This window comes from Hibiscus syriacus, unplaced genomic scaffold, assembly GCF_006381635.1.
Source record: "Hibiscus syriacus cultivar Baekdansim isolate YM2019G1 unplaced genomic scaffold, ASM638163v2 tig00005929_pilon, whole genome shotgun sequence".
Classification (NCBI taxonomy): domain Eukaryota; kingdom Viridiplantae; phylum Streptophyta; class Magnoliopsida; order Malvales; family Malvaceae; genus Hibiscus; species Hibiscus syriacus.
Genome location: NW_024062071.1, coordinates 595,042 through 605,803, shown reverse-complemented (window position 1 = coordinate 605,803; position 10,762 = coordinate 595,042). Strand labels below are relative to the sequence as shown.

Below are 10,762 nucleotides of genomic sequence, written 5' to 3'. Positions count from 1 at the left end.
ATATTACACATAAATTTTAGTGTAAACTACATGTTTAGTATCTCAATTATTATTTTAGTTTAGTTTTAATTATTTAATTATTTTTAAATCATACTTTTTTTTTTTGGTTTCAATTTAATCACATATTGTTAAAAAATTAGCAGATCTACCAACATATTTTTTTTCAATGATGACATGACATTATCATATGGTGATATGTCAATACTACTGTTAAATTTCTAATAATGGATGACCAAATAAAATCAATACTAAATATAAAATATTTTGAAAAAATAATTAGATGATCAAAATGAAACAAAAGTAATAGTTGAAATACTAAAGTTTAATATATCCTAAACTTTAATACTATCTATTAAATATTATGTCATTTAACAATAATATTATGTCTAAAATATCATTAGTTCAAATATATTTAATCGTAATTATCTCATTAAAAAAAATAGATGCATGAGATGTGTGATATTTTGTTCCCCTCAAGTATTGGTGTTTTGAGGGTATTTTCATGAAAATGGTTTTTGTATGTTCTCCTTTTATACCAGTAATACCACACGGTTAATAAAAAAATTGACAAATTTTATGGATTAAATTAGTTGTATTTTATTATGAAATTAATATAATAATAGTTATTATAATATTTTAAAATATGTAAATTTAAATACATTTAAGTATATAATATCTTTTAATGTAAGAGTTCAGACTAAAATTGATTTAAATATATATGATCATGTATAAATCACGTGTAAATTATCTTCAAATTTATTTTGATTAAATTTAAAATTTTCGAACAAACTTTGAATCTTAAAATTATAAATGAAATTAATAAAATCATTCTAATTATAAATTTTTATAATATTCAATTTAAATTAATAGATCAATAAACTAAAAATAAATGAATATTAAGAAAATTAGACTCAACTTCAACTTCAATTCGCTTGAATTACATCATAATCATTAGTTATAACATGATTTAAAATATAAAAATAAATAAAAGTTAATCAAAGAATTAGAAAGCCTCACCATTGGAGTCTCTAGAATCCTAAAGATATATATTTCATTTAATGTTTATATATATATTAATAATACTCTAGAATAATATAAAAATAGATTGTATAAAAATATTCATATTTTTTTTACATATTTGTAATATTTAATATTATTTATAGTATTACCTACTAGAATAATCTAAATATTTGTAATATTAAATGACTAAAATGATGATATGTGTCAATAATCCAATAGTCACTAGTTTAAGTTAGGGAAGCATTCTTTACTAGTTAAAGAGGTGAACCAAGTTACTTCTACTAGGTAAACGAGCATAATCGAACAAGTTTTTCGAGTTTAAGCAATAAATCGAGTTTTGTAGTGCTTTATTTTAGTGTAACACCAGGTCCCCGTCACAGGGACGATTATCGATGCTGCACGCACTACTGTGACATCGGTAGTCGACATCGTTATTATTATAGGCTATAGGAAAGCTAGTTTTGGCCGTGGGAACAAGTACAAACACCGGTAGCTCCGCAAAAGCTATGGCCGAATTGGCATGATTTATTAGCACATTCGACATGGCTGGAACATGCGAGTACTTGATCAACAACGTCATCGATTTTGGTGGCTGCACCGCAAGGACAAGGCAAACAACATGGGAGACAATCACATACCCCAACCTCTCTGCAGGAGACTAACACTGTCCAGTTTGCTGCATTCAAATATCACCATATTACTTTTCATCAACAGTTACTGCTAATAACACAAGAAGAACAATAGTAACTAGGGCTTGCCATGATTTCAACTCCGGATATAATCAGAGTTCATGTAATCATCGGACACGAGAAATCTCAGATCGAAATGAAAATAATATAGTAAGAAGATTACTAACAAGATGAAATAAGCAATAGGACGACCCAAAATCCGAGCTTCAACCAAGGGGTTTTCTCCATTACTGCTTTGGAAGATATGCAATAGGCTCTGACATGCATTATTTATAGAATTGACCCTAGACTTTTAGAGCATTGTTTTAGAACCATTACAATTGGCCCCAAAGCTTAATTTTTATATGATAATCATTAATTTAATGGGAGTTTGGATTTTCAAACGAGGAAACGAGTTGTTGTTGTTTTTAATTATAAACAAACAGCACATATAAAAAGGGAACAATTATTGAGGTCAAACAATGACAATGACTACGAGGGCCTAAAACACAAACAGAAGAAAATGAGGTAATGCTCATGGGGGCGATTGAATCAAAGTATATTGAATTATTGATCAAAGTTGTTACGAAATATTATAAGTAATCGATATTAAATTATAAGCTCGAGTTTTTGTGCATGCACAAAATCTCTATTGGAAAATTCACTTATTGTGAGACACGGATCAATCCAAATTAGTCAATGTGAAGTTTTCCAATAGGAAGGACAACCAAAAAAAAATACACACTAACCCTATAAGAGTATATATAAGCACATTAAATCTTAGACAAAAAACTAAAATTAATTCTGGGTCCATCAGTCCGAAAATATTTGTATCCACTTAAATCTCTATTTTTCTCGATTTATTTATAAAATTAATATTTCCTATTTAGAAAATGTTAATTACTGTTTAATATTATTAATACTTTTTTTTTGTAGTTTTTCTAATTTAGTAAATGAAAATATTTTGTTTGAAGTTGAACTATGAAAAAAAACACTGATCATTATTATTATTTAAATATAAATGTAAAATAGTTAGAATTGGACCTTATTTAATTCTATTTACTATTGTAAAGAAGTATTAAATTGATGCAATTAAACTTGAGGGGCTAAATTGACATAGTTCAATGATAGAGGGACCTAGAAGTTACTTTCACAAAAGAATTTAACAAAGCTTTCCCTTCACGCCGTTAAAGGTAAAGGATTTGGTTCGTGGAATAAGAAAAGACAAAAGGAAGAATCAAGATTCGAAAATCATTTTATTCACTAAAAGGAAATCGAAATCTTAGATGGGCGCAGACGACGATCCTTTCGGTTGGTTAATCGATGAATGTAAGATGTCGTCTCCCGAGGCGTCCGACTTGCAACGCTGCCCGTATTTTGGAGTGCCGGATTCTGATAACTCCAACGAAGGCGATCGGGATCCGGCTGATGTTCCGGTCGAAATTGACGGCATCAAAATGCTTTCCGCTCCCGATTCACCGGAAGACGAACTGCCAAATCAGCAATCTAGTGTTGCCGAAGACCAGGAGATCTACCACACTCCTCCCGAGTTCAGGTCCACTTCTTCCTCCTTTGATAACTGCAGCGATGCCCGAATGGTCGGGAGTGGTGTTGACCGTGAAACCGTGCCCATAGAGGTGGACGGCGAGAGTGTCGTTGATTTGTGGAGAGATACGGACTTAGGGTTTATGGAAGTGGAATCTGAAGAAAATTGGGTTTCGGGAAAAGAATCTTCGCTGACTGAATCTCTGGAAATGAGTGATGCTGTGGCATTATTGCTATCATTGAGGAACATTAATCCGTGTCCCGGTGGTTCTCCAGAACCGGCGCTTGAGACTGACAATGGTGAAGTAAACTCTGGGGAAAATAAGAACATTGTGGGTGATATTGATCAGGTCCGATGCATCGGTGAGATTGATTCGAATTCGAGGGCAATTGAGGTCAAAACAAAGGGAAAACGGGTATTGCCATCATGGGGCAATCCGAGGGTGGAAGATGATCATGAGAGAGTCAATGAGGAACTTATAGGTAATGAGACAGTTGGTGATGATGAGAGAGTCGATGAGGAACTGGTGGCTAATCAGAGAGTCGATCAGGAACTGGTGGCTAATGAGAGAGTCGATCAGGAACTGGTAGCTAATGAGAGAGTCGATCAGGAACTGGTGGCTAATGAGAGAGTCGATCAGGAACTGGGAGCTAATCAGAGAGTCGATCAGGAACTGGTGGCTAATGAGAGAGTTGGAGATGCTGAGAGAGTCAATGAGGAACCAGACGAGAGGGCTAAAGATGGACCGGAGGTGTTGCCTTCATTGGTTAATGGAAGTAAACCAGTCCATTCTGATATCGGTACAAGTTCCGTGAAGCAGAATTTACTGCGACGAACTGATTTGAATGTGTTGCGGCTTCTGGAAAAGGATACTGAGGAAGATACAAGTCTATATAGTCTTAGTATTATGGTGGTTGCACAACGAAAATGGGGTAAATCTGTTATGCAGGCATTGGAATAGTTGAATCTATATGATAGGTATTTTGTAGTTCAAGTTCATGATTTGTATGGATGGTGTTTATGCAGGCAGGTAAATTGAAATAGTTGAATCTATATGATAGATATTTTGTAGTTCAAATTCATGTTTTGCATGGAAGGTCTGCCTGTATATAAATGCAAATTCTGAAATGTAGAAGCATGGAAATACTTTTGGTTCTAACTTTGATCTTGCAAAATCTGTTTACACACACACACTCGCATCATAGTTTCAATAGTCAAAAGTTGATCAATGATGGATGAATATATATATATATATATATAGGAAAACTACAAGTATATAAATTTTACCCCTTGTTGAATTTGTCACTACTAGATCGAAAGCTTGTGTGATTTTAGCTTTTGGGCATATGAGAAAGCTTTGTTGATAGGTACCCTCCTGGTTTTGTCGGTTCCCTTTGGGGTTCAGATCGGTTGCCAGTTGCCACCACTGAGATTCCTTCTCTTTTTTTCTTCTTTAGAAGTGCCCAAACTTTTTTGAAGAATCAATGTCAATTTTGTTGAATATTTACCTGCATGTTCACTTGGTGGATTGAGGGATATTCGAGTAAAATTCTTATTATTTTCCCCGCTGTTTGTTCATATCTGTTACTGTCTTTTATAATCATCCTTAATGGTTTTCATATTATTAAGTGTGCATTAAATTCCTCAGTTAGTAGAGTTTTCTGGGAAAAGAACATGAAAAGTATATTGTGTCAAATAAATGGAGAGTTTGGTCCCTGTTGCCTGTAACATAAGTTTAGGGATGAGATAATCAAAGGACACACCAAAGTCTTCTATAAACTTCATCTTTCATGTTGACGTCGTTTTCTAACCGGTCATTCAGTTCAAGCAACAGCATTTCTATGTTCACCGGAGACACATTCAAACTTTTTTAGCATCAACGAGACGCTAAGTTCTGAAAGGTACTCGGGGAGCTTGTTTGCAGATAGTAACGCTCGGAGCTAGTAAAATGTACATGCATGAGGTAGTAAAATCTTTAGCAAAAATGTAAAACAACAAAATACATCGGAATAGGATGAAGCTGAAAACATCACGGTTGTCGCATTCAACAGCCACAAACACAGAAACAAGATTTCAGCACACGAGGATTGGAACATACAAAACTGGAGCAGTTTATAAAAAATTTAACAAGTTGATCTTTAGAACGAACCTGATGGACCGGACCTTCATCATCATATTATTAATAGAACGAATCAGGGGAATCGAGCTCAAAGACACCGAAGGAGCTTGAGTGACTTTTAGAGCCTCCATACTGTCAGATTGAATCTGCAAACTGGAGATACCATTCTCCAAGCAAGTTGTAGACAGATGTGGAGTGCCCAAATGAGGCTTCGATGCAGAAGAGCCGTCGGTTGTTCATAGCGAGAATTGAAAACTCAATCGTTTCTATTCTTCCAAATTTGTCACAAGGTTAGAAATGAAAACAAGCTGCCATGAAAGTGTAGAATTGAACAGTAGAGCCTTACAAAACATATTCTCCGAGAGCCAAATCGAAAGCGGCTGAGTTTTGTTTTCATTTACTCATTCGTGTTTAATTTCTGTTAGAGTTATGTGCCGTCATATAGGGGTTACAATATTAATGTAAAAACATAATACATGTACAGCATAATAGCTGAGGGATTAAAGTCAACTAATCACATACTTCCTACAGCAGCAGCAGCTTTGATAGATCAAAACTTATATTAAAGTTAGCATTAGTATAATATTACACAAAAACATTATCTATTCTATGGTTAACCTAAAATTGATAAATCGGTCCCTTTTAAATTATAAAGATAAATAAATAAATCTCTTTAATTTATGAGAATCAATTCTCATACTTTACGAATTCTAAGAAATCAATTCAATAGGATAAAGAATATTGATTTTCATGATAAAGTTATTGGATTTAAAATAAATAATTATCAATAACCGGATTAATTAGTCACTATTCGTAAAGTACGAGGATCAGATTGTGATAAATTAAAAAGCGATTAAAAGGCTGGGATTATAGGAGGAGAAAATCCGAATTTGTCACCCGTTTCGTCTTCTTCGTTATCTTCTTCCTCGGCTTCCCACATGAAATGAGCGTAAGATCCCAGCACCATGCTGCGAATTAATATCCCCCAGAGGGATAAAAATGAAAATGAAAAGTGCGTTTGGGGTTGTTTTGCAAATATGTAGATGTTAAGGAGTAAAATGTAAAGATAGTGAGTTTTTACCAGTCGTCGGGTGAAGCATTAATGGCCGGTCAAAGTAAGACCTAGTTCGGGTCTTGTCTCCGTGCCGGTCCCATATTAACTGAGCGTACAACGATAATATCTCGCCATCTCCGGGACTCACTAAGATCGCTCTCCCGTAATACTCCTCCGCTCTCTCTGTATCTTTTTCCACCTTCAAAATCAAAGCCAAACACAACATGACAATAGTCCGGGTTGAATTTGACGTGCTATATCTTTGAATATCATGACACATGTTCAATATAATTTTAATGAATCATTAATTAAGTACGTATAAAAATATAACGTAGTAACATATATTAATCGTTAGTCAACTAACGATTTACATTTTAACAATGATTATTTTGACAAAAAATAAAACGTTAAAATCTAAAATACTAAAAATAATATCAAATTAATGATTATTTATGCAAATGTCATAAACTAATTTATATATATATAATAAAGATTTGTAATGTTATTTATATGAAATTATATAATATAATGTTATTTACAAAATGAGAGGTCTGAAGATAGAATGACGACGATAATATTAAAAAGACTAATGAATTGCGGGGAAAAAAATTATAAAGCGTTATAGTTAGAATATTAAATTAAAAAAAATTAGAAACTTATTAAACAATAAAATATTTAAAAAAATAGAGATACCAACACTTTTATAATTCAAAATATTAAGTAACATAATTAGGCGTAATCTTGTTGATAATAAAATATTTACCTTCTGTAAAAATCTGCCGTAGTTTCCGAGTAGAAGCCAATCGGCAGGATTCAATCTCAATTTCACTATAATAATCACCGATCTGGATCTTATGACCGTACGAATCATCGCCGTGACTACCGCCGGACTTCCCGCGTTTTCCCTGACCGTCACCCGAGTGACCAATCTCCTCCTTCGAGATCCTGACTTCCGGCGAGAAACTCTTCTTATCACTTCCATTCCCAGTCACCAACGCTCGGAATTTCCTATCCACTTCACCGACCAACACGCACTCCTCCTCCGGTATCCCCGCCGAAAATCCCCGAGATCCAACGGGAACCCTATTCACCGATCGCACGATACCGGAATCGGACATCGCTCACCTTATGTTCGGCCGTGTTTCCTTGGGCCTCCGTTTATCCATAGGGGAAAGCAAATAGATCAAGGGCGAGCCAAAGACCGTTCTCTCGCCGGAGTAAATCCCGGCAAATGAACTTTGACGTAAAAGCGTAGAAACTCGTGGCAGAGTAGAACTGGAAAGCCCCGGTGACGTGACCGGAATCGAACCACCTCTCAAAATCACAGCTTGCATAGCTGGAACGCGCGTTTGCCTTTTTTTTTCTTTTCTCTTTCAAACTTTTTCTTTTTCAGTTTACAGTTCGGCCATTGAAATGGGAGCTTTACGTGAATATATACATAGTTACGAGAGGAGATAGAGCCGATACAAGGAGATGGCTCCACATCATTCTCACCAAGGACTCGCTCAATACCATAAATAAAATGCTTACCAAACAAATTAACTTTCCAAATTAAGCTGCACCACTTTTTTCAGGCTCCAAACACACAATGACAATGTCGCCATGCTTTTCTCTTCGTTCTACACAACCACCGAACAAAAGAAATCAACCCCATTGTCTCTCATCAATGCGAAAACACTCGGCCGGAACCATCTACACTCCTGCCACCGGCACCATCTTTATTCAATGTCGAGTTTTTCTAGTCACGCCGAAGAACCTTCCTCATCGAACACGGCGCCGCCGTTGGCTATAATTATATCGGTAGTCTTGCTCATCTTGTTCGCAATTTCCTTTCTCATGGTATGCTTCTGTAGGTGCATGTTGCAAAGCCTTGTTAGTATGTGGAGTTGACGGCAGAATCCTTCGGGTGCCGTTGGCGGCGGGTGCCGATATGAATACCGGACTTGATTCCGAACTAATAGAAACTTACCCTACATTTTATTATTCGACCGTCAATGAGTTCCGTCGCGAGAAGTATGGCCTAGAATGTGCTATTTGCTTAGGTGAGTTCAACGACGACAACCTGCTTAGACTTTTGACGATTTGTTGCCATGTTTTCCACAAAGAATGTGTCGATCTATGGTTCGAATCGCATAAGACTTGTCCGTTTTGTCGCGGGGAGCTCGACAAACCTAGGCAGTCATTAGACAAGTCTCCGTTGATTGTTCGTAGCAATCCCATGCACGAAATCAGAGCAAATCAGAGTCCATTACAAGATGCTGTTTGCATCGACATTAGAGAAGATACCGATGGCGTCACAGTTGGTGACGGAGAAGACGAAGCACCGGTTTCTTCGATACAAGAAAACGACTTCATAGGATCCCAAAATTTTCGAGATCGAATTCAACCGGCCACACTATATCTAGGACTAGAGAAGGGGATAGATACACTTTGAGAATGCCTGAACATATCGAAACAAAAATTGTAAGGGACACAAGATCGCAAGAAGCTGTATCACATTCGGCGATTTTGCGAGCCCCTCCTATTATAAGAACCAACGTTTCCGTGAAACATCGGAGACACACCGAGGAGATGTCAAAGTTTAAGTTTCTAGCGATTTTTTTGACCTTATCGTAGGAAGTTTGACATAGAGTTTACTGCAACTAAAATGTGACAACATTTCTCAATTCTCATCGTTTCTTTAGCCGGAACCGAAAAACCCGAAATTAAGCTTTAGCCGGAATCGGTTGTCTATGTTTGATTAACTTTGTTTCTCTTTTGTTCATTTATGTATAGTCAATAGAAATTCAAATCAATGTCTTCCATTTAATTGCTTCAACTTTGGTTTTTATGTTGTGGAAGATGAAGAATGAAGTTGCAGGGTTTGGTACCTGTATTAGGTCATGGAATCGAGTCCGGATAATCACAAGCAAAAACTATGATATTTGCTATACTATCTCGAATGTCAACCCGAATCGTAAACAGATTACACATGTTCTTTACGATCGCGGAGGCAAACGACAAATGTTCGAAAAAAACATCGAGATATCTCTTGATTTCATATGAAGATTGCACTTAGGCTTACAAAATTATGGCAGTAGGGTTTACTTTTACAGAGGAAAAGAAGGGGATCTTACTCTTGCTTGTCTAGCAAGAAAGAGCCTACCACTCGAAAATGATCTCTTCATTGCAACAGGGTTCATTGCACAATCAAAGACCCTCATTTTATTGCTAGACTTACCGGCTGCTGTGGATTGCTTTGACGATGATCCGGCGATACCGGGTGGCAACCGGCTCTCTTCCTCTTGATCCGTGAGCAAAATTTCGGCGACCGAAACTTGGGGTTGACATAAATGGTTCATGGAAACTGATCTTCTAATCTGTTGTTGATCACCTTCTTCTCTAATCTCGATCATGGTGATCCTCCCTTGAGCGTTGCCTATATCGTCGGCAGTGGCTATGTCGTCGGAAGGGGTTTCGGTAAGCGGAGGCGGCAACGGAAGCGGTGAAGCGCTAACGGAGATTATATTAGCGCGACACAAAGGGCAATTAGAATGAGAATTAAGCCATGCATCGATGCAATGGACATGGAAAGCATGGCTGCATTTAGGCAACAGCCTTAAACTGTCATCTTCTAAAAACTCACCGAGGCAAACAGAACAATCCGTTCCTTCGACCAAGCCGTCACCCTTTCTGTATTTGCAAACCGTAATGGAGTTGATGACAGCCTCGTCCAAACCGGCGGTCGAAGCCTGCCACGGCTGATATGTAGACGGGTCGTGATCTTCGTCCACCACATCACCGCCGCCGCCGCGATTCTCTCTTCTGCGACTCGAGTCCACGTTCTTCCCACAGTATTTATACAGTATCAGATTGTAACTCACCAGCAGAAAAGCACAGGCTAGAACGCCGATGACTGCGATCATGAGGGGAGAGAAGTTACGGCCCGAATCATCATCGGGAAACTCTACCGGAGCCGGAGGAGGGAAGTTGATATAGCACCATTGAGGACAATACAAGCTGCAAAAACCTTGAGAACAGTCTTGGGTGTTCATGTATGGCAACCGGGTTTCTCTTTCGGGTTACGAAAGGATCCGAGCAACAACAAATCAAATCGCAAAGGATCAAAAACAAGCACCTTATTAGCAAAAGAATGCCGGTGCAGAACAGAGTGGAAGCCTATGAGCGGCGCCTCCTTAAAAGCAGCCAAAGGGGGCTGACATGGAAAGTAAAGCAAGGACAGGAAAATGAATTAAGCAGGTTTAGTCAAATGAAGAAGAAAGCTTTATTTAGTCAAGGCGCTACGATCAAGAAACCACTTTCTCGCCAACCAAACAACTAGTTTTTACCTTTTCTCTTCTTTTCATTTCTACTTT

General features: G+C 37.0%; 2 protein-coding genes and 1 pseudogene across 2 annotated transcripts; 1 reads left to right on the top strand and 2 right to left on the bottom strand.

Annotated features, from left to right (window-relative positions):
• Window positions 1-6,196: 6,196 nt before the first annotated feature.
• On the bottom strand, window positions 6,197-7,748 carry LOC120200025. Its single transcript, XM_039200970.1, has 3 exons — window positions 7,171-7,748; window positions 6,435-6,606; window positions 6,197-6,321 (listed from the first exon to the last, which is right to left on the bottom strand). The coding sequence occupies exons 1-2, from the start codon at window positions 7,523-7,525 to the stop codon at window positions 6,476-6,478; spliced, it is 486 nt and encodes a 161-aa protein (XP_039056901.1). The 5' UTR covers window positions 7,526-7,748; the 3' UTR covers window positions 6,197-6,321; window positions 6,435-6,475.
• A 141-nt stretch (window positions 7,749-7,889) lies between these two features.
• LOC120200041 lies at window positions 7,890-9,004 on the top strand (annotated as a pseudogene).
• A 437-nt stretch (window positions 9,005-9,441) lies between these two features.
• On the bottom strand, window positions 9,442-10,564 carry LOC120200023 (E3 ubiquitin-protein ligase Os04g0590900-like). The gene has a single exon (XM_039200969.1). It carries the CDS (start codon window positions 10,439-10,441, stop codon window positions 9,497-9,499), a length of 945 nt encoding a protein of 314 aa, XP_039056900.1. The 5' UTR covers window positions 10,442-10,564; the 3' UTR covers window positions 9,442-9,496.
• Between the last annotated feature and the right edge of the window lie 198 nt (window positions 10,565-10,762).

Bases quoted from the DNA above. Each gene is read 5' to 3' on its own strand.
- LOC120200023 (XM_039200969.1), bottom strand. From the start codon at position 10,441: ATGAACACCCAAGACTGTTCTCAAGGTTTTTGCAGCTTGTATTGTCCT.
- LOC120200025 (XM_039200970.1), bottom strand. From the start codon at position 7,525: ATGTCCGATTCCGGTATCGTGCGATCGGTGAATAGGGTTCCCGTTGGA. The intron at 6,607-7,170 runs GTAAATATTTTA...TTGATTTTGAAG, and splicing joins ACGGCAGATTTTTACAGAAG to GTGGAAAAAGATACAGAGAG.